Below are 27805 nucleotides of genomic sequence, written 5' to 3' on the forward strand. Positions count from 1 at the left end.
GAATGGCCTACTCCTGCTTCTATCTTATATGTTTCCATGTTTTACCAGCATAAGAATTGAAAAAAAGTTTTTTTTTTTCTAAATTTTCCCCACTCATTTATAATTAAAAAATGTAAGTTTATTTTTAGTCCTGTAAAAAAAACTAATTATTTTTTCAAAAAATTAAATATTTTAAACAAATTTAATTTTATGTAATTTTAACATTTTAAAAACGTGATTTAAAAAAATGTATTTAATGTTTGTGTCTTTTTGGGGTGATCTCCATTCATATATTTGACAGATCTATCTGTCAAAAGTATAAAGGGAGATTCCCTTCTCCCATTGGCTGGCCTGACCCATGTGATCCCAGGGACATTTGCAAACTGCATGCACCCCTGGGATACGTGGGCCCTGCGCATTTCAACTGTGGAGTGGCCCAGGAGCGGAAGTGTCCGGACCTCGGGAGCCCTCAGGTAAGTTCATAGATTTTTTTCCGATAGGAGGCATACTGTTTTAATGTAGGAAACACGGCAGCCAATTGACAGACTGGTGAAATGGGCAGATACATGGCAGATGCAATTTAATGCAGATAGGTGTGAAGTGATGCACTTTGGGAGAAACAACATGGAGAGGCAGTATAATCTTGATGGTACTATTTTTGAGGGGGTGCCAGAGCAGAGGGACCTGGGGTGCATATTCACAAATCTTTGAAGGTGGCAGGGCAAGTCAATAAGGCAGTTAAGAAAGCATGGGATACTTGGCTTTGTAAATAGGGGCATTGAATACAAAAACAAGGAAGTGATGCTAAACCTTTACAAATCTCTTGTTAGGCCTCAGCTAGAGAATTTTGTACTATTCTGGGCACATGTCAGGAATGATGTCAAGGCCTTGGAGAGGGTACAGAGGTTTACCAGGGATAAGGGACTTCAGTTATGTGGAGAGACTGGAGGTTGGGATTGTTCTCCTTAGGGCAGAGAAGATTAAGGGGAGACCTAATAGAAATATTCAAAATAATGAGGAGATGGATATAGCAAGTAGAGAGAAAATATTTCCTCTGGCAAGTAGGTCGATAACCAGAGGTCCTAGACTTAAAATAATTGGCTAAAGAAGTAGAGGGGAAATCTCTTCACACAGAGGGTTAAGAACGCACTAATTGAAATTGTGGTGAAATCAGATACTATAGGAACTTTCAAAAGACAATTGGACATGTACTTGAAGAGGACTAATTTGTAGAGTTATGGGGGAAAGGGGCGAGAGGGAGGGGAATTTACTTTAACCTTTAATAAACTTTCTCACTCCCCTTTCTCCCCTACACCACCCCCGGGAGCTGGCGGACTCCAGTTTTGTATCAATCTAAGCGAAGCCCGCGGGCCGAGTCCTTACCGCAGGATGTTGTCGGCATATTTCACCAGCAGCTCGGACGCGTCGAGGAAGAGCGGCTCCGGGTTGTCGCTCAGCTCGGCCAAAGCCGCCGACGCCATGGCGGATCGGGTCAAACCCGCCGCCTGATGACAGCCCTTGCACTAAATGTGGGCACAGGCTTCGCAGGAAGCGGTGCCTCGGCTTCTGCTACCGCGGAGTGTCTGACCGGACCTCTGCTCAACTTCCCTTCGTCAACTGCGCGCTGGAGCCACCTTCCTGGTCCCAGTGGCGCTGAACCAGCCACAGGATTCGCAGTTAAAACTCGGCGGGTGAAAAATAAACCGAAATGCAAATGACGGGCCTGGTATCCGAAATAAGACAACTAAATGAATCTCCCCATTTCATCGTGAAATCACTACCGTACATCTCGGGAGGGGGTACGACAGAATTTGCTGTGTAAGACTCCAGAAGGTGATGACGTTGCGCTGACTGACGCGCCGCTCTTGGCGCCGCTCCTCGGTGCTCGTTGTCATTCGGAGCTGGTCTCCGACTCCACCCACTCCGTGAGGTCACGGGGAGCTTGGAATGGGCCGCCAGTGACCCACGTAGCCTGCCATCCGGTAAGTCTCTGTACCCTGTGTTTATGTCTCATCAAAAAGACGATTCCTCCTCCTCCGCAACAACAACTTGTATTTATATAGCGTTTTTAACGTAATAACACGTCCCAAGGCGCTTCACATATTCCGGGGTATAGAATCTTCAGGCGAGACAGAGGGGGGTGTAAAAGGGGAGGGGGTGTTGCAATATTAATTAAGGAGTCAATTACTGCTGTAAGGAGGGATGATATATTAGCGGGTTCCTCTAATGAGGCCATATGGGTAGAACTTAAAAACAAAAAGGGGGCAAGCACTTTGCTGGGAGTGTACTATAGGCCCCCAAACAGTCAGGGGGAGATAGAGGAACAGATATGTAGGCAAATCTCAGAGAAGTGTGAAAATAATAGGGTAATAATAGTGGGGGATTTCAACTTTCCCAATATAAATTGGGACAGTCAGAGTGTGAAAGGCTTAGAGGGTGCAGAATTCTTAAAGTGCATCCAGGAGAGCTTTTTGAGCCAACATGTAGAAAGTCCTACAAGAGAGGGGGCGGTACTGGACCTAATTCTGGGGAATGTAGCCGGGCAAGTGGTGGAAGTTTCAGTAGGAGAGCATTTTGGCGACAGTGACCATAATTCGGTGAGATTTAAGGTGGTCATGGAAAAAGACAAAGACGGCCCGGAAATAAGGGTTCTAAATTGGGGGAAGGCCGATTTTAATATGATAAGGCAGGATCTGGCCAAAGTGGACTGGGAGCAGCTGCTTATAGGAAAATCCACATCAAAACAGTGGGAGACTTTCAGAAGGGAAATAGAGAGAGTACAACGCCAACATGTTCCTGTAAAGGTCAAGGGTGGGACCAACAAGCAAAGGGAACCTTGGATGACAAGGGATATACAAAAATGCATTAGAAATAAAAGGGGGGCTTTTGGCAGTTACAAAAGACTAAAGACAGAAGAAGCCCTAGAGGAGTATAAAAAGTGCAGGGGCATACTTAAAAAAGAAATTAGGAGGGCGAGGAGGGGCCATGAAATAACACTGGCGAGCAAAATAAAGGAAAATCCTAAGATGTTTTATAAGTATATTAAGGGCAAGAGGATAACCAGGGAAAGGGTAGGGCCCATTAGGGACCAAAGTGGCAATCTGTGTGTAGAGCCAGAGGATGTAGGCGGGGTTTTAAATGAATTTTTTGCATCTGTGTTCACTATGGAGAAAGACGATGCAGACATAGAAATCGGGCAAGGGGACTGTGACATACTTGAACATATTAGCATCGAGAGGGAGGAGGTGCTAGCGGTTTTAGCGGGCCAAAAAGTGGATAAATCCCCAGGCCCGGACGAGATGTATCCCAGGCTGTTGTGGGAGGCAAGGGAGGAGATTGCAGGGGCTCTGACACTAATTTTCAGAACCTCTCTGGCCACAGGGGATGTACCAGAGGACTGGAGAACAGCTAACGTAGTACCATTATTCAAGAAGGGTAGCAGGGATAAACCAGGGAATTACAGGCCAGTGAGTCTAACATCTGTGGTGGGGAAATTATTGGAAAAAATTCTGAGGGACAAAATTAATCTCCACTTGGAGAGGCAAGGATTAATCGGGGATAGTCAGCATAGCTTTGTCAAGGGTAAATCATGTCTGACAAATCTGATCGAATTTTTCGAGGGGGTGACTAGTGGGGTGGATGAGGGAAATGCTGTGGATGTGGTTTACATGGACTTCAGTAAAGCTTTTGACAAAGTCCCGCATAGGAGACTGGTCAAGAAGGTAAGAGCCCATGGGATCCAGGGTGCCTTGGCGCGTTGGATCCTAAACTGGCTGAGTGGCAGGAGGCAGAGGGTGATGGTCGAAGGTTGCTTTTGTGACTGGAAGCCTGTGTCCAGTGGGGTACCTCAGGGATCGGTGCTGGGTCCCTTATTGTTTGTGATCTACATAAATGATTTGGATGAGAATGTAAAAGGTATGATCAGTAAGTTCGCAGATGACACGAAAATTGGTGGGGTGGTAAATTGCGAGGAGGAAAGCCTCCGGCTACAGGACGATATAAACGGGTTGGTCAGATGGGCGGAAAAGTGGCAAATGGAATTTAACCCTGAAAAGTGCGAGGTGATGCATTTTGGACGGACAAATAAGGCAAGGGAATACACAATGAGTGGTAGGACCCTAGGAAGTACAGAGGGTCAGAGGGACCTTGGTGTACATGTACATAGATCCCTGAAGGCAGCGGAGCAGGTAGATAAGGTGGTTAAAAAGGCATATGGGATACTTGCCTTCATTAGCCGAGGCATAGAATATAAGAGCAGGGAGGTTATGATGGAGCTGTACAAAACGCTGGTGAGGCCACAGCTGGAGTACTGTGTGCAGTTCTGGTCGCCTCACTATAGGAAGGATGTGATTGCTTTGGAGAGGGTGCAGAGAAGATTCACCAGGATGTTACCTGGGATGGAGCGCCTCAGCTATGAAGAGAGGCTGGACAGGCTGGAGTTGTTTTCCTTGGAGCAGAGAAGGCTGAGGGGGGACCTGATTGAGGTGTACAAAATAATGAGGGGCATAGATAGGGTAGATAAAGAGGAACTTTTCCCCTTAGTGGGGGGATCAATAACAAGGGGGCATAGATTCAGGTTAAGGGGCAGGAGATTTAGAGGGGATTTGAGGAGGAACTTTTTCACCCAGAGGGTGGTTGGAATGTGGAACTCAATGCCTGAAAGGGTGGTGGAGGCAGGAACCCTCACAACATTCAAGAAGCATTTGGATGAGCACTTGAAATGCCATTGCATACAAGGCTATGGACCAAATGCTGGAAAATGGGATTAGACTGGACAGGGATGGATGGGCGGCACAGACACGATGGGCCGAAGGGCCTCTTTCTGTGCTGTAAAACTCTATGACTCTATGACTCTATGACATAAGACAAATCAGTCTTTTATTTCATTAACTAAAGGTGGTGGTGCTGATCCAATCCCTATCCAACTCTTTTCCAACCACATTCCCTATTCTTGAGTCAACTTGATTTGAGCAAGTTTCACTATGTTTTGCGGTATTGGTTACAGGTTGGCAACATTTATAACGAGTCCTTGTAGTTTCCCATGCAAGAAACACAATTTAAGGTAAAATAGTAAAGACCATATTCTTAATGTCAGCCTGTAGTGACCAATTGGACAATTTCTGCAAGGGTAATTTTTTAATGTATAAATTCACATACAGGTCATTAAATGTTATTTAATTGATTCTGCAATCAGGGTGACCCCTAAAGAACTATTCTGGATAATATCTATACCTATCATATATTAAAATGTTATGCCTATGTATGCTTCCTGTATATAAAACATTACTTTCTGTGTAAACGTTTCCATTATAAATTCCAATGTCCACATTTATATTGGTAATTGCCTTTGTAAATGTGTCACATTGTAATTAAACCCTCCCTGCAATAGTGGCACTGTAGAACCTCTGATTTCCATCTCCTAACTCCTCAGCCTGTATGTCAGAGAAACATCTCTGCTGCAACCAACTCTACTTCTCTGTTTCACAATTATTGTACAACATAAACAACAACAACAACTTGTATTTATATAGCACCTTTAACATAGTAAAATGTCCCAAGGCACTTCACAGGAGTGTTATAAGACAAAAAATTGACACCGAACTACATAAGAAATTAGGGCAGACTTGGTCAGAGTTTTAAGGAGCATCTTGAAGGAGGAAAGAGAGGTGGAGAAGTTTAGGGATTGAGTTCCAGAGCTTAAGGCCTAGGCAGCTGAAGGCACGGCCACCAATGTTTGAGCGATTATAATCAGGATGCTCAAGAGGGCAGAATTGGAGGAGCACAGATATCTCGGCAGGGCGGGGGGTTATGGGGCTGAAGGAGATTACAGAGATAGGAACGGGTGAGGCCATGGAGGGATTGAAAATGAGGATGATCATTTTGAAATCGTGGTGTTGCTTAACCAGGAGTCAGTGTAGGTCAGCGAGCGCAAGCGTGATGGATGAACGGGACTTTGTGCAAGTTAGGACAGGGGCAGCCATGTTTTGGATGACCTCAAGTTTACGTACGGTAGAATGTGGGAGACCAGCCAGGAGTGCGTTGGAATAGTCAAGTCTAGAGGTATCAAAGGCATGGACAAGGGCTTCAGCAGCAGATGAGCTGAGGCAGGGGCGGAGAAGGGCAATATTATGGAGGTGGAAATAGGCGGTCTTAGTTATGCCGCTGATATATGGTCGGATGCTCATTTCAGGGTCAAATATGACACCAAGCTTGTGAACAGTGTGGTTCAGCTTCAAACAGATGCTAGGGAGAGGGATGGAGTTGGTGACTAGGGAATGGAGTTTGTGGTGGGGCCTGAAGACAATGGCTTCAGTCTTCCCAATATTTAATTGGAGAACATTTCTGCTCATCCACTTCTGGATGTTAGACAAGCAGTGTGTCAATTTAGAGACTGTGGAGGGATCGAGAGAAGTGGTGGTGAGATAGAGCTGGGTAGCGTCAGCGTACATGTGGAAACTAACACCGTGTTTTCGGATGATGTCGCCAAGGGGCAGCATATAGATGAGAAATAGGAGGGGGCTAAGGATAGATCGTTGGGGGACCCCAATAAAGACATGATGTTTTGCTTTAAAATGGGGACTGAATTATGTCTATGCACCCAGTTCAATTTCCCTCTCTAAACCTGATTTACCTGAAGATTGCATCTCTAGATGTCCAAAATAAAATTTTAAACAAAATATTAAACATCAAAAGAACTATATATTTTACAATAACATGATTCATTTATCCATTGAATTGGTCACATGCGGACAGTCTGGAGGAGCTGAACAATGATCGAGGAGGATGTCAGGGCCAACAGTATTGAATGCTATGGAGAATCCAAAGACGATAACACACGACAGTCACAGAGAAGGTCATTCGTGATATTGGCCAGGGTGGTCTTGGCGACTTTTGCCAGGCTGCAGGAATTTGAACAGGGAATTCTGGGAGAGTTGTGAGGTAATGACATGTTTGGTGACCTCAGAGTTTAGAAATGGGGTGGTTTTGATGGTGCCTGAGCAATGAGAGCCATTTGCAATGTCAAGAAACTTAGGGGCCAGATGGGGTAGTTGAGTGTGGAGGGCATCAAGGGAGTAGGAGGTGGGTTTCATGGAAGAGTTAAGCTTGGAGGGCAGGGGGACATGGAAGAGAAACTGCAGTGATGAGTGATTTGAATTGGGGTGGTGGGGGCGGGGATGAAGAGTAGTGACAGCAACACAGATGGTCAAAATCTTGGAGTTGTTGAATCCGATAAGCTCATTGCACTTATTGGAGGTGAGCATAGAAGTGTGGGGGGATGGGGTTTGAAGAGATGGTTTGTGATGGAGAAAAGCAACTGTGGGTTGTCATTGTCTTCCAAGATGATCCTAGAGTAATAAGAGTATTTGGCTGAGACACAGGTTCAATCCCAACTCTGCTCAGTTCCCAGTTTTGGCTGGTTTGCTTGAAGAGAAAGAAAAATTAAGGGGAGAGTCATAACTGTTGCACACCTAGTGATCTGTCAAGAATGAGATGCTAAGAGGCATGGGAGTACATCAGTCACAACTAGGGTTGCAAAGGGGTGGAAAGTTTCCGGGAAATTTCCGGAAATTTTCCACGGGAAGTTTAGCTTGGGAATTTTGCCCAAAAAAGCACATGCTAGCATAATATTGCTTTTTTTGTATTTCTTTTTTTTCCACAGGTCCTCTCTTAAAATTACTAACAGAGATGGAATCTTAATTATTAAGGAATTTCTTAATCATATATGTTTATCTTCTTACTTGGCTTGTTTTAATAATTACAAGTTTTGTGTGTGACTGTGAACAAATGTGTCCTGATTGGTTGGATGAGTGGATGAGCGATTAGCTCCCTCTATTTGTAATATTTGCATATCGAATTGTGATTGGCCTGCAGGCATCTGTAAGACTGCTATAGTTTTTTTAAGATCCAGGTTAGGGGTCCTGAGGGAAGTCATTTTGTTTTCTGCTGATGTTGTGATGATGCAGTAAGTAAATCAGACTTTATACCAAATAAACCAGTTACTTGTTGAACTCTGTTGTCCTTCAATTTAAAATATACAAAATAATACACACTTGGTGATGTAGCGTCGTGTGTGTACAGGTCATGCTTCCATCACATGGAGCATCAGCAAAAATGTACTCACCCTGTTGCAATCGTGCTGATCGACTGCAGTTCGACACAGAGATGAATGCCCTTTACTTCTCTGCGTAGAACAATGCCACGTTTACCGTCGGCTGTGTGGAAGCATTTTACCCCAGGCATTAAAGATGGAAAGACTGTGTACATGTGCAAACACTGTAGAAAGCCATATGTAAAGAATGCCACAAAGATGCAGCAGCATTTATCCAAATGCAACAACTTCACTCAAAGCTCACAGCAGTCAGCCCAGAGTTCCTCTGCTTCCATTCAAGAAGATGATGGTTCTCATTCAGCATCAGGCTCCTTATCATCAGCAACTCCTGGCCCACTTGGAAGGTTCTTTGATACAATGGATAACCATAGCCAGAAGAATGCAGATGAGTGCCTTGCTCGAGCTGTATATGCAACAGGCTCACCCCTCATGCTCACAGCCAATGTGTACTGGAAGAGATTTTTCAATGTTATTCGCCCTGCATACTGTCCTCCCACCAGACATGCTTTGTCTACTTATTTGCTGGAGGCTGAGTATAACAGAGTCCAAGGAAAGCTCAAAGAAACGATAGAGATGGCAGACTGTGGTGCAGTTATCTCAGATGGGTGGTCAAATGTACGAGGGGAGGGCATCATAAACTACATCGTCTCCACTCCTCTCCCAGTGTTCTTCAAGAGCACAGACACGAAGGACAACAGACACACAGGCACATACCTTGCTGATGAGCTGAAAGCGGTCATCAACGATCTTGGATCACAAAAGGTCTTTGCAGTAGTTACTGACAATGCTGCGAATATGAAGGCTGCTTGGGCTCAAGTGGAGGAGGCCTACCCTCATATTACGTCTATTGGGTGCGCAGCTCATGGGCTTAACCTGCTCCTCAAGGACATCATGGGTTTGAGAACCATGGAAGCACTGTACAAGAGAGCCAAGCAAGTTATTAAGTATGTCAGGGGAAAACAGGTAGTTGCAGCAACCTACAACTCCAAGCAAATGACAAAGAACAAGAACACCACACTGAAGCTGCCCAACAACACTAGATGGGGTGGTGTTGTCATAATGTACAACAGCCTTCTGGAGGGTAAGGAGTCGCTGCAAGAAATGGCAATATCCCAGTCTGGGGATATGGAAATCACCATCAAGAAAATACTGCTGGATGATGTGTTTTGGGAGAGAGTGGTTAGCAGCCTTAAACTACTCTCACCAGTAGCATCTGCAATTGCTCAGATTGAAGGAGATGACACTGTCTTGTCAGATGTTCTCAGGCTTTTTACTGATTTAAAAGAACAAATCAGCATTGCCCTACCCACATCCCTGCTGCTCAAAGCAGAGGAGAAGGCAATTGTTCAATTCATACAGACGCGTCAAGAATTTTGTGTCAAGCTGATTCATGCTGCAGCATACATGCTGGACCCAAAGCATGTTGGGAGACCAATACTTTCTGGAGAACAGATCAACAGCGCTTACAGTGTGATTTCTACCCTCTCACACCATCTCAATCTGGATGTGGGCAAAGTTCTGGGAAGTCTGGCAAAGTTCTCTACCAAGCAAGGTCTTTGGAATGGGGATGGGATATGGGAATCATGCAAGCATATCAGTGCACATACCTGGTGGAAGGGACTTTGTGCATCTGAGGCCCTGTCACCTATTGCATCGGTGATACTCCAAATCCCACCTTCATCAGCGGCCTCTGAACGAAACTGGTCACTTTTTGGGAATACGCATACAAAGGTGCGCAACAGGCTGACTAACAAGAGAGTGGAGAAACTGGTGGCTATCCGGGCGAACCTACAACTTATTGAGCCAGATACAGAAGTGTCCACCACACAGCTAGACACTGACACAGAGGAGGAAATGGACACGTCAGAGCCAGAGTCCGAGAATCAGGAGGAGCAATGAGGAGTAGAAGACTCAAAGGGACAAAATAAGGACAAATTACAGGCTAAATAAGCTGACGCTCTTTTTATTTTATTTTAGATGGGTCTTTTTTGTGGGGGTTCAATAAAGTTCAAAATTATAACCTAAATAAAGTTTTGACCGCCTGTTTTTATTTGTATGGAACAGTATGTCTATTTTGACAACAAAGATAATATAAGGGTCAGAGACAAAAACCATCAGTGTGCAAAAAAACTCAAAATTCCCATAAATTCATGAAAATTCCCATGGAAAGTTTCCTCTTTTAAAAATTCCCAGAATTTTGCAACCCTAGTCACAACTGATACTGAAATAGGAATACTGAACAGTACTACTAGTCCCTTCCTCCTAAAATTAGATTTTTACAATATGTTTGTTGAAGAAATGAATTAATAAAGTTAAAATTGAATAATGTATTGGTATAATTATTGGAACTCATTGACATGATTGTCCTGAAAAATAACTTTACATTGCTAAGTTCAGAGATAAAGTGATTAATTGAAAAGGAAAACTGAAGCAGGAGGACTGGCTGAAAGTACTTTTTTTGTGTTTACAACAAAGGATTTCAAATTGTCACAAGTAATAGAAGGACTGTTCCTAATGATTTGCATTAATATTAATGGCACAATATGGATCTGATACAGGCACATTGTAACAATACGTGAGAGTTTTAAACTAAATCCAAGGTCAGTAGCATAGCACGCTGTGCATTGTGTCATGGAATAATAGGTCACAACGTCACACCTTTGATCTGCTATGTAGCATGATTTTGTCAGGATGGGGTGCTGAGTAGAGATCAGAGTGCTGACCGCACATAATGAAGGCAAAATCGAAAGGTAAGTTGCTAGGCTGCCTGTCTCTCTCCACACAGTTGGCTCTAAAGCAGTATTGAGGGAGGCCTAGGAGCAGGACATTTGACTACCCGCTATTTTTGCTGGGAATGGTGATACACAGATCTTGAGAAATTTAGAGCTGAATGAATAGTAAACACAGCAAAATAAATGCAGAGCAATCAGAAGTAAGATTGTTTTTAAATGTGTTTTTATTTCAATGTTCGACTATAGCTGAATTTGTGGCCTCTTTAAATGTTAAATCACAGTTTAAAATGGAACGAATGGTGATATTGTGAGTCTTTTTGTAGTAAAACATTATTGCTGTGAGTATGCATTTTGTGCTCTAGAAAAGTTATAGTACAAAGATTTGAAAGCTACTTTTTCATAAAGAATATCTGCTTACCTCTTGCAGGTGTGTTTTGGAATTTTCCTGTGCACAATTACTGTTCAAGGTGAAACCAAGTGCATTTTTTTTCTAAAGTAGTGAAGATCTGGTAAAATGTTGCCACAAAGGAAGCAGCTGTTCATGAAGATTTTAAAGTATCGACTCTTCAACTTCAAATATGCAAGTACAGAATTGAACACAAGATGTTTCACTAGTACAACCCTTCCAAAACGCCAAAGGCGAGTTGTCATTACAGGGATTGGCTTAGTGTCTCCACTTGGAGTCGGCACTCAGTTCACGTGGAACCGAATTCTGAAAGGAGAGAGTGGTGTTATATCTTTAGATGCATCAAAATACAGAGACTTGCCTTGCAAGGTAGCTGCTTGTGTGCCTCGTGGTGATGGAGAGGGAGAGTTCAATGAAGAAAATTTTGTTTCAAAATCTGAGGCAAAGTCTATGTCAGATGCTACAATAATGGCAATAGGAGCAGCAGATCTTGCGCTCAAAGATTCCAAGTGGCACCCACAGTCTGAAAAGGACCAAATAACCACTGGAGTAGCTATTGGTATGGGTATGGTCCCAGTTGATGAAATTAGCAACACTGCTATGACATTTACAACAAAAGGTTATAAAAAAGTGAGTCCCTTTTTTATTCCCAAGATTCTTCCCAATATGGCAGCTGGACAGATCAGTATTAAATATAAACTTAAAGGCCCAAATCATGCAGTATCGACTGCATGTACCACAGGAACGCACGCTATTGGGGATGCTTCAAGATTTATCCTCCATGGAGACGCGGAGGTGATGCTGGCAGGTGGAACCGAGGCTTCTGTCAACCCCTTATCTATCGCAGGCTTTGCAAGAGCACGTGCTCTCTGCACCAGCTGCAACTCTACCCCCAAACTGGCTTCACGTCCATTCCACCCTGACCGAGAAGGGTTTGTAATGGGAGAGGGGGCATCAGTGCTGCTACTGGAGGAGTATAAACATGCTATAGAGAGAGGAGCACGAATCTATGCAGAAATACTAGGTTATGGACTCTCTGGCGATGCCAGTCATATAACCGCTCCCTGCACTGGAGGAGATGGAGCATTTAGGTAAATTTTGGAGTTCTGATTAAGGATACGAGCAAATTTATCAGGATTGGGACTAGAGGTACTAAACTGGAGGTTTGGAAACTGGAGATTTAAAATCCCCCTCAAAATTCCTCACCAGAGGGTTTAGGGCATAAGGATATGAATCAAAGTGATTGATTGATGGACAGAATTGTGGAAACTGATTCCCAAAATACTGGTAAAAAATCCCAGAATCCATATAATAAAAACAGAATTTGACTTACTCAATTACTTTGAATCAGTGGCCCTAAATATGGGGGTTAAATTTCTGTAGGGGTTCTGCTCACATGCTGTAACTGCAGCGTGGGATCACGGAAACTCACCCCCTGTTCCTTTAGAGAGTCTACAGTGCAGGTTTGGGGCTTTCCGGTTCGGCCCCCTAGGATAGCTTCAGAGGATTGAATTATGGGTAAAGACTGGAGAAACCTGGGCTTTTCAGTCTTGAAAAGGTGATCTTATAGAAGTACATAGATAGTAAATGATATAGAAAATGTGAATGCAGAACATTACTTCCAACTAATCCATGATAATAGGTAAAGTGGACCCAGGTTCAAAGTTGCAAAAAGGAATTTAGGACTGATGTCAGGAAGTTGTTGACACAAGGAGCAAGCAACAGGTGGAAAGGACTTCTGGATTGGGTAATGGAGGCAAAAATGCTGGAATAATTTTAAGAAACAGTTGGGCGCCATATAGGTAACTAGGATCTTTCCAAGTGGACAAATTAAGATGGGCCACATTGCCTTCCTCATCTTTATCTATCTTGTGAGTCCACATCTGAGATTTGGATCTCTATCTACAACCAGTGTCAGCCAGTGGCTCAGTTGGTAGCACACTTGCCTCTGAGTCAGAAGGTTGTTGGTTCAAGTCCCACTCCAGGGACTTGAGCACACAAATATAGGCTGACACTTTAGTGCAATACTGAGGGAGTGCTGCACTGTCGGAGGTGTTGTCTTTCGGATGAGATGTTAAACCGAGGCCCCGTCTGCTCTCTCAGGTGGACGGAAAAGATCCCATGGCACTATTTCGAAGAAGAGCAGGGGAGTTACCCCTGATGTCCTGGCCAATTTATCCCTCAATCAACATAACAAAAACAGGATTATCTGGTCATTATCATTGCTGTTTGTGGGAGCTTGCTGAGCGCAAATTGGCTTCAGTGTTTCCTACATTACAACAGTGACTACACTTCAAAAAAAAGTACCTCATTGGCTGTAAAGCGCTTTGGGACATCTGGTGGTTGTGAAAGGCGCTATATAAAATGTAAGTCTTTTCTTTCAACAACTTCTTGCATTTTCATAGCACCTATCACGTAACAAAATGTACAAAGTCACTTGAAGGGGAGCCAAGGATCCAAGTAGGAAGAGGGAGAGAATTTAGGGGAAGTGAATGATGACATTATCAGAGAGGTAGGTTTTGAGGAGACTGTTCAAGGTGGGGAGAGATGTAGCTCATTGGGGGTGTGGTGAGGGATGGGGGCGGGGTTACAAAGAGAATTGTAGGAGCTGAAGGTTCTACTACCAGTGTTGAGCTGGAGAAAATTGTGAATCATTCACAAGTTGATGTCAGATAGCACAGCAGTAATCAAGCATGGTAGAGAGATAACGTTGAGTGTTGTCAATGAACCTATGGAAGGGATTCCTTACCTGTGGTGAGGGTTTCTGGATATGATCCTCTAGGGAATCCTAACAGGGGCTTTGGAGCCACTGGATCTGACGTATTTTTTTTAACTGTAACATAGGCTTCAGTTGTTACATATAACATGGATGTCATAATTATTACCTGCATACACCAACATGTGCAAGTTGTAGATGACATGCACTTGATCACTCCATTCTATTTACAGTGCTGTGGGAAACACCCAGGGGTCAGAACCAACCTTCTGGGGCCTTTCACATTTTCTAATTATGCAGTTATAGTTTGAAGCATTCCAAATCTGTCATTTCCATAAAATACTTGCATTTATATAGCACCATACCACACCAACATCACAGTGCAATAACTGTTAGATATGCAAGTTTCAGGTCTGTACATTTGCAGCTGGTAAAATTTTACCTTGAAGTGGAGCACACACAATGGGGTCGCTTGTTAACTCGAGGTAGAATCGGTGTGTAGGATGCCCAAAGTGGGTAGCGCACCTGAAAGCCATGAATGAAGTAAGACCCAGATAATTTTTATTGCTGGGCCTCATTTAAATTTTTCAAATTTCTCCAGCCGGAAGCTACTGGAAATGATGTCCGGGACAGGGGGCTGCAGCCAGATGTTGCCACGGACCCACAGGCATGATCCCCGACATAAGGTAAGTGGTTGGTTGGTGGGGGGGCAGTTTCATACCCTTGGTGCGGGGATGGAGAGGGAAAGTGTGGGCAGGGGAGGCCCAAGGATTCCTGCCGGGACCTGGAGGAGCAGGAATGCTCCTTAGGTCCCCAAGGAATCCACACAAACAGCAACATTTTTTTTTAACATGGCCTCTTCTGGAAACTTTGCCACCAGGAGGGCCGCCCTCCAAGTTGCAGTAAAAATAGCATTGTGGCACCGTGAGATCATCGGGCTGTGATTTTTACATTTTAATTAGGCTTCCGCTTGACTAGCGGAATGGTGTGACCTAGGGCTGGTAAGCGGACTCAACTGGTTTTAATCCCTCCCACATACCCCAAAGGGGGTTAAAATCAACCGCAATGATTTAACTAATTCAAGTTGTAGGCATTAAGGGCCTGAAATTGCACTCCTGATACAAGAGCCTGTCCAATCTGCCCTAATGCAGAAGTGCACAGACTGCTCTGAAATTTGCACGGCAATAGAATAATTCTGCTTAGCTGTCTGCTCAACGTTGCCCTGTGCAGGGACCCAGCCCAATGCAGCAAGGGGAATTTTTGGCTATCCAGTCCAAATTAAAGGAATGTGTGTACTTAAAGGTGAGTACCTGCATATGAGGACAAATATTTCAGTTGTATCAAGCTTGAAAATCCTGGAGCCATGCAAGTCTCTTGTTTTTGGAACAGAAAATCTGGCCGAGGTGAGGAACCAACACAAGGATCATCGACCTGAAACATTCCAGCATTTCCTGTTTTTAATCTCGGACTCCCAACATCCACAGTATTTTGCTTTGGTACAATGCTATGTTGCTTGGGCAAATTTCCCTGTGTGTGACTCACTCCTTGAATTTGAAGGGCTAGCAAGAAGATGAATTTGAAGAGGACATTTACCTTGTTGGGAAGCCCCAAATCCTCTGTCCCCCAAGACCTCCACCCCAATAATTGGGAGTGCCAGTTCCTATGGCAAGTGAGGTGGTGCAGATCGACTGGACCACAGATTTCCTCTTGTTGGTCAGGGACAGCTTTCTCCTTTAAAAACAGACGTTTTCAGTATAAAGATATAACATGAAATGCACTCCACTGAGCAGCCTGCATTTCATCTGGTGTGAACGGATGAGTACAGAGTACGCAAAGCATTTGCTGAGTCTATGTGCAAGAGGACTCTTCTTAGGCAGTCCCTCGGAACCGAGGATGACTTGCTTTCACATTAAAAATGAGTTCTCAGGTGACTGATGAGTCCAATGCGGGACCTACAGTCTCTGTCACAGGTGGGGCAGACGGTGGTTGAAGGGGCGGGTAGGTGGGGTGCTTGGGTTGACGTGCGCTCCTTGCGCTTGGCTTCCGCTTGCTCCCGGCGAAGAGACTCGAGGTGTTCGGCGCCTTCCCGGATGCTTCTCCACTTTGTGCGGTCTTGGGCCAGGGATTCCCAGGTGTCAGTGGGGATGTTGCACTTTTTCAAGGAGGCTTTGAGGGTGTCCTTGAAGCGTTTCCTCTGCCCACCTGGGGCTCTCTTGCCGTGTCGGCATTCCGAGTAGAGCGCTTGTTTTGGGAGTCTCGTATTGGGCATGCAGATGATGTGACCCGTCCATCGGAGCTGATCAAGCGTGGTCAAAGCTTCGATGCTGGGGATGTTGGCCTGAGCAAGAACACTGATGTTGGTGTGCCTATCCTGCCAATGGATTTGAAGGATCTTGCGGAGGCAGCATTGGTGTTACCTCGCCAGTGCTTTGAGGTGCCTACTGTACATGGTCCATGTCTTTGAGGCATACAGCAGGGCGGGTATCACTACTGCTCTGTAGACCATGAGCATAGTGCCAGGTTCGAGGTCCTGGTCTTCATACACTCTTCCTCAGGCGACCTAAGGCTGCACTGGCACACTGAAGGCGGTGTTGGACTTCGTCTATGTGCAAGAGAGACTATGCTCCCAATGGCTTCATTCTCATTTAAGTAATAAAGCTGTTGTTAATAGAATTAGGTTTTAAGAATACGCTGAGAGAAGATTGATGTATGAATTCTTAATGCATTTGTATTAAATTCCTTTGTCTGGTATTTTAGCAGGTAATAACCTACTGGCCCAGAAATTCGTGTCGGGGGCTTCCCGCGGGTGAAAGCCCCCGACCTACACTTAGCTAGTGCGCCGACAGTTGAAGCCTGGGCCTGCGTGGATTTCCTGTCTGTGGCCCGTTCCAGCTCCCGGCGCGCTGTGCTTGCGTGACCCAGCGGCGTACTTAGTGCGATGCGTCGGCTGGGATCACGTGAGCACTGGGCAACCAATCGGAGGATGCAAAAGTTCATTCATGAGTTTGACAGTAAGAACTGTCAAACTCATGAAAACTCCGGGCGCCCAAAACAGTACTTAAACTTGAAATAAAATTTTAAAAAACATCACACTATTTAAATGAACTACTAAATAACTGTTTTAAACAATAAATTAAATTTTTGAAAAAAATAATTTTATAAAAAATCTGGGCTAAAAATTGCCTTAGTGTAAAGTATTTAAAAATAATAAACCTGTGGGAAAAAAAATTCTAATTTTAATTATTAGACCACTTACCTTTTAAAATGAAGTCCTTACGTCTGCTTTTTTCAAGTGTAAAAAGTGGAGGTCTTCACGCACGGGCAAACCTGGAAAAAAAAAAGGAAGTTCAACGCGCACATGCAGACTCCTGCGCGCACGTGTTCGACCTCTGAACCCCTTGGTTCAGAGGATCGGAAATACCGGTTTCCCGCGCATGCTTAGTGCATGCAAGATTCCGGCACTTCCATCGGGTCCACGCGTGAGTACTCCGTCCGTACTCACGCGTTAGGACCCGAATTTCTGGGCCAATGGCAGGTGAAGGAATTCGAGCACATTTAAGCATTCATATGCTTATCTTTACACAGTATAAATTCAAGGCCTTTGAGCTTGAGGGGATGTAATTTACACATATTGGGGGTGAATTTCCACAGTGGTTCTCGATCTTCTGCTGTAACTGGTGGAAAAGCCAGGGAATCCCCAGAAAAGTGGCGTAAACACCATTCACATCTTTTTCTGGGGTTTCTGCGGTTGTTCCAAGTGGGAGAACGTATGGAAATTCACCCTCACTATATTTATAACATTCAATTCCATTCCTGACTAGATACTGATCTAGCTCTTGTTAGAAGTAATTAATTGATGCAGCACCATCTGCCTTTGCTGAATCTGTTCTACATATTCATTAAACTGTAACATCAGAAAATGCTGGAAAAACTCAGCAGGCCAGGCAGCATCCGTGGAGAGAGAAATAGAGTTAACGTTAACTCTGTTTCTCTCCACCGATGCTGCCTGGCCTGCTGAGTTTTTCCAGCGTTTTCTGTTGTTATTTCGGATTGCCAGCATCCGCAGTATTTTGCTACATATTCATTAGTTTGAGCAGGAAAAAAATTGCCGAAGTTCTTCTCTTGAGTTCTGTATGTAACCTAAGTAAGTGAACACGGAGATTTATGATTAGAGAAATTGGAAACAGCTGAAAAATTCAACAATAAGAAAAGAGCTCAGGATTAATATTTGGAAAGGAGTGATTACATTATTGGAGTTTAGTCTCCCTGTTATATGGGACCATCCTGCCTGAAAGTGTAACATCTATCAAAGAAGCAAGTTGGCCAGATGGGTTCAAGTCTGATTCAATAGCCTTGATTCCAACTGATGTTATGTGGTCACTGCATAAGGCTCTCTTTATGATGTGAGCTTTTGGTAGCTGGACAGTTGGTGAGCATTTTAAATTGGTTACTGCTTGCTGAGATCAGCCTGTCTATGTATATGAATATACAAACTGCCAGTTCAGAGGAAGATTAATCACCTCTGTCTAGGTGGACTGTTTTAACTAGTGTTAGTTACAAAGTTCAGTTAGAGACAGTTTTTATTGATTACCAGATTGTGAGAGCTAACCACTTGTGGAGGGGGGGGGGGTTGCATGCATGTGAGACAGTCATGCTTGAGATCCACGCTCAACGCCATGCGGCGCCACATGAACACTCTCGACCTCACTCTTCAGCAGCACCGATGTACTCTATCTCAAAGCTGTCCGGGTCCACTGTTCCATTTCATCCTTCGACTCATCCGACGCTTCAACAAAAAACTTTTTTTCTTCCTTTCAAGGATCACAAGCTTCATCAACTCTTGAACACCAACGCCCCTCCGGAACCTTCTTCCTCTTCACTTTCCTCTGACCCCAAACGATCAGTCCTCAGCAAAGGCCTGAGCTTCATCCCCTTACGCCCCCACCTCAATGAATTTCGAGCTCGGCACGATGCTGAGCTCTTTTTTCGCCTCCGTGCCCACTTCTTTGGCCAGGAGTCTTCCCCCTGCACGGCTGACCCTTTCTCCTGCTTTTAGAATTCCCGTTCTACCTGGATCCCTCCCTCTGGCCTCTTAGCCTCTCTAGATCTTTTCATTGCAAGCTGCCGCCGTGACATCGGCCGTCTCCATTTCTCTGCTCCCCTCACTCACTCCAACCTACCTCCCTCTGAACTTGCAGCACTCCATTCTCTCAGATCCAACCCCGACATTGTCATTAAACCTGCTGTTGTTGTTTGGCAAACCGACCTCTACCTAGCAGAAGCTGCACGCCAGCTCTCCCAACACCTCCTCCTACCTCTACCTGGAGCATGACCCCACTACTGAACATCAAGCAACCGTTTCCAAGACTGTCACTGACCTCATCTCCTCTGGAGATGTTCCCCCCACGGCCGCCAACCTCATAGTTCCCCAACCCCGCACAGCCCACTTCTACCTCCTTCCCAAGATCCACAAACAGGACTGCCCTGGTAGACCCATTGTTTCAGCCTGTTCTTGCCCCACGGAACTTATCTCTTCCTGTCTCGACTATTTTTTTCTCCCCTTGTCCAGTCTTTTACCACCTACATCTGCGACTCTTCTGACGCCCTCCGCCACTTTAACAGTCTCCCGGCCCCAACCGCCTCCTTTTCACTATGGATGTACAATCCCTCTACACCTTGGGTGGAGCTTAAAAACAAAAAGGAGGCAAGCACTTTGCTGGGAGTGTACTATAGGCCTCCAAACAGTCAGGGGGAGATAGAGGAACAGATATGTAGGCAAATCTCAGAGAAATGTGCAAATAATAGGGTAATAATAATGGGGGATTTCAACTTCCCCAATATTAACTGGGATAGTCAGAGTGTGAAAGGCTCAGAGGGTGTAGAATTCTTAAAGTGCATCCAGGAGAGCTTTTTGAGCCAGCATGTAGAAAGTCCTACAAGAGAGGGGGCGGTACTGGACCTAATTACGACACTAAACTAGGAGGAGGGGTGGGCTCTGATGAGGATGTCAGGAGGCTACAGTGCGATTTGGACAGGTTGGGGGAATGGGCGGATACGTGGCAGATGCACTATAATGTGGATAAATGCGAGGTTATCCACTTTGGGGGTAAAAACAGGAGGGTAGATTATTATCTAAATGGCAATAGATTGGGAGATGGGGAAGTGCAGAGGGACCTGGGTGTTCTTGTGCACCAGTCACTGAAGGAGAGCATGCAGGTGCAACAGGCGATTAAGAAGGCAAATGGTATGTTGGCCTTCATATCAAGGGGGTTCGAGTATAGGAATAGGGATACCTTACTACAGCTGTACAAGGTGCTGGTGAGACCGCATCTGGAGTATTGTGTACAGTTTTGGTCGCCCCATCTGCGGAAGGATGTTCTTGCCATGGAAAGAGTGCAACGGCGATTCACCAGGCTGATACCTGGAATGGAGGGAATGACCTACGAAGAGAGATTAAATAGTTTGGGCTTGTACTCACTGGAGTTTAGAAGATTGAGAGGGGATCTCATCAAAACATATAAAATTATGGCAGGCCTGGACAGGCTGAATTCAGAGAGAATGTTTCCAATGGCCGGGGAGCACAGAACCAGGGGCCACAGTCTAAAAATAGCGGGCAAATCATTTAAAACAGAGATGAGGAAGAATTTCTTCACTCAAAGAGTGGTGAGCCTGTGGAATTCCCTGCCACAGAGGGCTGTGAAGGCTAATTCAATAAATATTTTCAAGAGAGAATTGGATATATTTCTGAAGGCTAAGGGGATTAAGGGTTACGGAGAAAAGGCGGGGACGGGGTACTGAACTGGTAAGATCAGCCATGATCTCATTGAATGGCGGAGCAGGCTCGAAGGGCCGAATGGCCTACTCCTGTTCCTATCTCTATGTATCTAATTCTAGGGAATGTGGCCGGCCAAGTGGAAAAAGTGCTAGTAGGTGAGCACTTTGGTGATAGTGACCATAATATGGTAAGATTTAAGGTGGCCATGGAAAAGGACAGGGATGGGCCGGAAATAAAGGTTCTAAATTGGGGGAAGGCCGATTTTAATAGGATAAGGCAGGATCTGGCCAAAATGGACTGGGATCAGCTACTTGTAGGAAAATCCGCATCGGAGCAATGGGAGGCTTTCAGAAGGGAGATTGAGATCATACAATGGCAACATGTTCCCGTAAAGGTCAAGGGTGGTTCCAAAAACCACAGGGAACCTTGGATGTCAGGGGATATACGTGAATGGATTAGGAAAAAAAGGAGGGCTTTTGGTAGATACAAAAGGCTAAAGACGGAGGAAGCCCTAGAGGAGTACAAAAAGTGCAGGGGGATACTTAAAAAAGAAATTAGGAGATCAAGGAGGGGCCATGAAATAACACTGGCAAGCAAAATAAAGGAAAATCCGAAGATGTTTTATAAGTATATTAAGGGTAAGAGGATAACTAGGGAAAAAATAGGGCCCATTAGGGACAAAAGTGGCAATCTGTGTGTGGAGCCGGAAGATGTAGGAGGGGTTCTAAATGAATTTTTTGCATCTGTTTTCACTATGGAGAAGGACGATGTAGACATAGAAATAGGGCGGGGGGACTGTGATATGCTCGAACATATTAACATCGAGCGGGAGGAGGTATTGGCGGTTTTAGCTGGCCTAAAAATGGATAAATCCCCAGGCCCGGATGAAATGTATCCCAGGCTGCTGTGTGAGGCAAAGGAGGAGATTGCGGGGGCTCTAACACATATATTCAGGACCTCTCTGGCCACAGGGGATGTGCCAGAGGACTGGAGAACCGCTAATGTAGTACCATTATTCAAGAAGGGTAGTAGGGAAAAACCGGGGAACTACAGGCCAGTGAGCCTAACATCAGTGGTAGGAAAATTATTGGAAAAAATCCTGAGGGACAAAATTTGTCTCCACTTGGAGAGGCAAGGATTAATCAGGGATAGTCAACATGGCTTTGTCAAGGGAAGATCATGTCTGACTAATTTGATTGAATTTTTTGAGGGGGTGACGCAGTGGATGTGGTATACATGGATTTCAGTAAGGCCTTCGATAAAGTCCCGCACAGGAGACTGGTCACGAAGGTAAGAGCCCATGGAATCCAGGGTGCCTTGGCACATTGGATACAAAACTGGCTTAGTGGCAGAAGGCAGAGGGTGATGGTCGAAGGTTGTTTTTGTGACTGGAAGCCTGTGGCCAGTGGGGTACCACAGGGATCGGTGCTGGGTCCCTTGCTGTTTGTGGTCTACATTAATGACTTGGATATGAATGTAAAGGGTATGATCAGTAAGTTCGCGGATGATACAAAAATTGGTAGGGTGGTAAATAGCGAGGAGGGTAGCCTCAGTCTGCAGGACGATATAGATGGGTTGGTCAGATGGGCGGAACAGTGGCAAATGGAATTTAACCCGGAAAAGTGCGAGGTGATGCACTTTGGGGGGACTAACAAGGCAAAGGAATACACAATGAATGGAAAGACCCTAGGCAAGACGGAGGGTCAGAGGGATCTGGGTGTGCAAGTACACAGATCCCTGAAGGCGGCGGAACAGGTGGATAAGGTGGTAAAAAAGGCATATGGGATACTTGCCTTCATTAGCCGAGGCATTGAATATAAGAGCAAGGAGGTTATGATGGAGCTGTATAAAACACTGGTTAGGCCACAGCTGGAATATTGTGTGCAGTTCTGGTCGCCACACTACAGGAAGGATGTGATCGCGTTAGAGAGGGTGCAGAGGAGGTTCACCAGGATGTTACCAGGGCTGGAGCGCTTCAGCTATGAAGAGAGACTGGGCAGGTTGGGTTTGTTTTCCTTGGAGCTGAGGAGGCTGAGGGGGGACATGATTGAGGTGTACAAAATTATGAGGGGCATAGATAGGATGGATGCTGAGGAGCTTTTTCCCTTAGTAGAGGGGTCAATAACTAGGGGGCATAGATTCAAGGTAAAGGGCGGGAGGTTTAGAGGGGATTTGAGAAAGAACTTTTTCACCCAGAGGGTGGTTGGAGTCTGGAACTCACTGCCTGAAAGGGTTGTGGAGGCAGAAACCCTCACAACATTTAAGAAGCATTTGGATGTGCACTTGAAATGCCATAGCATACAAGGCTACGGGCCAAATGCTGGAATATGGGATTAGATTAGACAGGGCTTGATGGCCGGCGCGGACACGATGGGCCGAAGGGCCTCTATCCGTGCTGTATTACTCTATGACTCTATGACTCTATGACCTCCATCCCCCACCAGGATGGCCTGAGGGCGCTCCGCTTCTTCCTTGAACAGAGGCCCAACCAGTCCCCACCCACCACCACCCTCCTCCGCCTGGCTGAACTTGTTCTCACATTGAACAACTTCTTCTTTGACTCCACTCATTTCCTCCAAATGAAAGGTGTTGCTATGGGTACCCGCATGGGTCCTAGCTATGCCTGCCTTTTCGTGGGATATGTGGAACACTCTTTGTTCCAGTCCTACTCGGGTCCCCTCCCTCACCTCTTTTTCTGGTACATTGATGACTGTATCGGTGCCATCTCCTGTTCTTGCCCTGAACTAGAAAATTTCATTCACTTTGCTTCCAATTTCCACCCTTCCCTCACCTTCACATGGTCCATCTCCGCCTCTTCCCTTCCCTTCCTCGACTTCTCCGTCTCCATCTCTGGGGGTAGGTTATTGACAAACATTCACTACAAGCCCACTGACTCCCACAGCTACCTGGGCTACACTTCCTCCCACCCCGCCTCCTGTAAGGACTCTATTCCATTCTCCCAGTTTCTCTGTCTCTGCCGCATCTGCTCTGACGATGCCACCTTCCATACCAGTGCTTCCAACATGTCTTCCTTTTTCCTCAACTGAGGATTCCCCTCTACTGTGGTTGACACGGCCCTCAACTGTGTCCGTTCTATTTCCCGCACTTCTGCCCTCACCCCTGCCCCTCCCTCCTGGAACCACGATAGAGTTCCCCTTGTCCTCACCTTTCACCCCACCAGCCTCCACATTCAACGGATCATCCTCCGCCATTTCCGCCACCTCCAGCGTGATCCCACCACCAAACGCATCTTCCCCTCACCTCCCCTTTCAGCACTCCGTAGGGACCGCTCCCTCCGCGACACCCTAGTCCACTCCCCTACCACCCCCATCACCCCTTCCCCTTCGCCCAGCACCTTCCCGTGCAAGCGCAGGAGATGCAACACATGCCCTTATACCTCCCCCCTTCCCACTGTCCAGGGCCCCAAACACCCCTTCCACGTGAAACAGCGATTTACTTGTACTTCCTGCAATTTAGTATACTGTATTCGCTGCTCACAATGTGGTCTCCTCTACATTGGGGAGATCAAACGCAGATTGGGTGACCGCTTTGCGGAACACCTCCGTTCAGTCCGTAAGGGGGACCCCGAGCTTCCGGTGGCCTGTCACTTTAAGTCACCGCTCAATTCCCACTTGGACCTCACCGTCCTCGGCCTCTTGCATTGTTCCACGTAAGCTCGAGGAACAGCACCTCATCTTTCGATTAGGCACTCTACAGCCCTCTGGACTCAACATAGAGCTCAACAATTTCAGATCATAACCTCAGCCCCTATCACATATATATACATTTAAAAAAATTTTTATCCACACTTTTGTTTGGCCTTTTTTCTTCCCTCCCACATGGCAGCTGTCCTTCATTCTGCCAGTGCAATTGACACCTCATCTATAGCCACCCTTTGTTCCTTAACCTGTCCTATTACCACCTCCTCTCGCCTTGAATATCTCTTAATGTCTCTCAATGTCTCTTAATCTCTCCTGCTTTCTATCCTATCACTGACCTTCCCTTTTGTTCTTTCATCCCCTCCCCCTATTCCCACGACCCTAACTTGCTTCACAATCTATTCCTTTTCCTGCTTTTTTCCAGTTCTGATGAAAGGTCATCGACCTGAAACGTTAACTCTGTTTCTCTCTCCACGGATGCTGCCCTGGCCTGCTGAGTTTTTCCAGCGGTTTCTGTTGTTATTTCGGATTTCCAGCATCCGCAGTATTTTGCTATCGTATTGTAGAGGTGTTGTATAGACATAAACAATACATCAAGAAAATCTATCAAGCAGTTTCAGTGCCTTTGATTCCTATTGTGATCGAAAGCTGTAGCTGATTGTGAAAGACATCCTTTTGATCTTCCTTTGGACTTGTTTGCACTTCAAGCTGGTTTAATTGGGGCGCCTCATCAATGCGTCTTTAATGAAACTGCTTCACCAGGCAGTTGAAAGAGCTGAGGCAGGGAATGTTCTGTGATTATCCCAGTTCACATGTAAGCCTTTCCTCACAGATGTGTGCTCAAAATTTTGAGATATTTACAACAACAGCAAATTGCATTTATATAGCGCCTTTAATGCAGTAAAACGCCTGAAGACGCTTCACAGGAGCGCTGTCAAACAAAATTTGACACTGAGCCGCATAACGGGATATTAGGGCAGATGCTTGGCCAAACAGGTAGGTTTAAGGAGCGTCTTAAAGGAGGAAAGAGGCGAAGAGGTTTAGGGAGAGAATTCCTGAGCTTGGGGTCTCGGCAGCTGAAGGCATGGCTGCTAATGGTGGAGCGATTAAAATCGGGGATGCACAAGAGGCCAGAATTGGAGGAGCGCAGATATCTTGGAGGGTTTAGGGCTGGAGGAGATTACAGAGATAGGGAGGGACGAGGCCATGGAGGGATTTTGAAAACATTCTGTGGTTGCTCTTGCTATTTAATTTTACCTTACAGCTTATAGCCTGAGATGCACACTCTTGTCAGATTGTTATTTGTCAGAGAGACCAAGCGACTATGAGGCATCATGTATTATTTCCATTTATCAGTAGTGTAAGAGATTGATTGCTCACACCGGATATACTACATTATGGGATACTGGTATATGGGAACCAAGGGCTTACCTTGGGAGTGACCTTTTTGTGCTGGGTATGAGGGAAAGTATCCGGTGAGAGCCCAAATCATGAGTCAGTAACAGCTGGTTTATAAAATCCTTTCTCTGTACCAATTAAATTAACACAATACAATTTTAAGGGGGCATTAAAGTGCAGTACATTGATTAGCGCCACATTTTGTTACCTACAATACAGTAGTTCAATGATGAATAAAAAGCAAACTGCTAGGAAAGCATCTTGGAGAGAAAAAACAGATTAGCATTTCAATAGTGAGCCTTTATCAAATGCATACCATTGCATGCATTTCTTTGTAAGTTAATGTTCTTGTTTAATCTGAGTTGATACTTACGTGAATATAATTTTGCATTATCTGTGATTTTTCTTAGGTGTATGACTGCTGCAATAAATGATGCTGGAGTAATACCAGAGGATATTACATACATTAATGCACATGCCACATCCACACCACTAGGGGATGCAGCTGAGAACCAAGCCATCAAGAGATTGTTTAAAGAACATTCACACTCCCTTGCTGTTTCTTCCACTAAAGGAGCTACTGGCCACCTCCTGGGGGCAGCTGGAGCCATAGAAACTGCATTCACAGCACTGGCTTGCTTTCACGGGATCCTGCCTCCTACTGTGAATCTTGACAAGACAGACACTGATTTTGATTTGAATTATGTCCCTATTATAGCTCAAGAGTGGAAAACTTCAAAAAGACGTATTGCACTGACTAATTCATTTGGATTTGGAGGCACTAATGCAGCACTTTGCTTGGGGAGTGTCTAATCATCATTTTTATAATAATAAATAATTGAAAGCTTGTGTTGTCTGGCTGTACATTTGGGGGAAGCACATGACATCTAAAAAAGCTGCAAGTGGCCAGTACAAAGTGTCTACTAGAGGAGCTGCACCATCATGATAGAAGGACATGTTAATGGCACTGATTAGCAATACTATCCTGTATAGTTTAATTTATTTCCTCATTGATAACAGCAGAGATCTTCATCTATGAACAAGAGTGCTAAAAATGAATTTCATGCTTTGTGTTCATTAAAGGTATTTTTATTAAAAGCACTGGGTGAAATTTCATTTTTTTTAAAACAATTTTTTGTTCAATAGTGAGTTTTGTTGTCGTCAGTGAGGATGTCTGATCTGAGAAATGGGATACTTAACTCGGCCATCAAGCACTTTCAGGTCAAGTATATCACATCTAAAGCACCTTCTGCTCTGCCCAGCCATGTGCTGCAGCCACAAACTCACAAGAGCACATCCAGGCGCTCTAGCTTGGTACATTTCAGTTCCCACACCAGCCATCATGACTACTCTTTGAGTAAGATTACCAAATTAGTTGTAGTTTTGTGCTGCAGGAATACACCCACTTAGAAGTTACGATTCCCTAAACGCATTTCACATTAGATCCTGTAGTCTGGAATTTCCTCAAAATAAGTTATGATGCTGTTGAATTAAAAAAACTTGTGTCCACTGGCGACAGGTTTCCCTTGCTCATTTGCATTCCTATTGGTGCAGGTATTAGTGTAAAACCTGTGTAAGCAGCTGAATGAAATGGAAACTTGTGCAATGTGTAAAGACAGTTCAGCCTCCATTCTTCAGCAGCAGACTGGAGAACAGTAAGAAACTTCACTAAAATAACTTCACTGCATAGCTTCAATATTTTTATTTTACTTTTTAGCATAATAACTCTATTGCCATCTGTTCCCAGAGAGCAGTTGGACAGGGACCCAACCAGGAGACAAAATTACAGTTCCAACTTATTTTATAGAGTGAACAGGATGAAACTTAAGAGAAAATATCACAAAGGATTCAGTAGGTGGCAGTTGTGGATAACCCCACACTTAGATTGTGATGCTGGTAAATGACAATCTCTTTACATTACCACTGAGGTTGGACGTAAGTTGATGGCCAGAATTTGCTGGAGCACGGTGTCTCACAGCATACCCTGTTAGACTTGTCCCTACACCCTTCAGCTATTTTTTTTTTGCCCT

The 27805-nt window shown here is 45.0% G+C and overlaps 2 protein-coding genes across 5 annotated transcripts in view; one reads left to right on the top strand and one right to left on the bottom strand.

Annotated features, from left to right (window-relative positions):
• ngly1 (N-glycanase 1) overlaps positions 1-1808 on the bottom strand; it is a 66981-nt gene extending 65173 nt beyond the window's left edge. For both annotated transcript variants that reach the window (XM_085988538.1, XM_085988537.1), the window contains exon 1: positions 1363-1808. In XM_085988538.1, the coding sequence (XP_085844664.1) occupies positions 1363-1460 (98 nt within the window). In that variant the 5' untranslated portion in view covers positions 1461-1808. The remainder of the gene's footprint in view (positions 1-1362) is intronic.
• Positions 345-26876, top strand: oxsm (3-oxoacyl-ACP synthase, mitochondrial). Of its 3 annotated transcripts, none has more exons than XM_085988540.1 (3): positions 345-452; positions 11249-12318; positions 26186-26876. In XM_085988540.1, exons 2-3 carry the CDS (start codon positions 11336-11338, stop codon positions 26586-26588), a joined length of 1386 nt encoding a protein of 461 aa, XP_085844666.1. In that variant the 5' UTR covers positions 345-452; positions 11249-11335; the 3' UTR covers positions 26589-26876. The 3 variants fall into 3 exon arrangements, with proteins under 3 accessions (XP_085844666.1, XP_085844665.1, XP_085844667.1); XM_085988539.1 differs by lacking the exon at positions 345-452 and adding an exon at positions 1863-1961; XM_085988541.1 differs by lacking the exon at positions 345-452 and adding an exon at positions 6702-6918.
• The last annotated feature ends 929 nt before the right edge of the window (positions 26877-27805 follow it).

Source organism: Somniosus microcephalus, chromosome 5, assembly GCF_052327205.1.
Source record: "Somniosus microcephalus isolate GS21.2 chromosome 5, FLI_Smic_1.0, whole genome shotgun sequence".
NCBI lineage: Eukaryota > Metazoa > Chordata > Chondrichthyes > Squaliformes > Somniosidae > Somniosus > Somniosus microcephalus.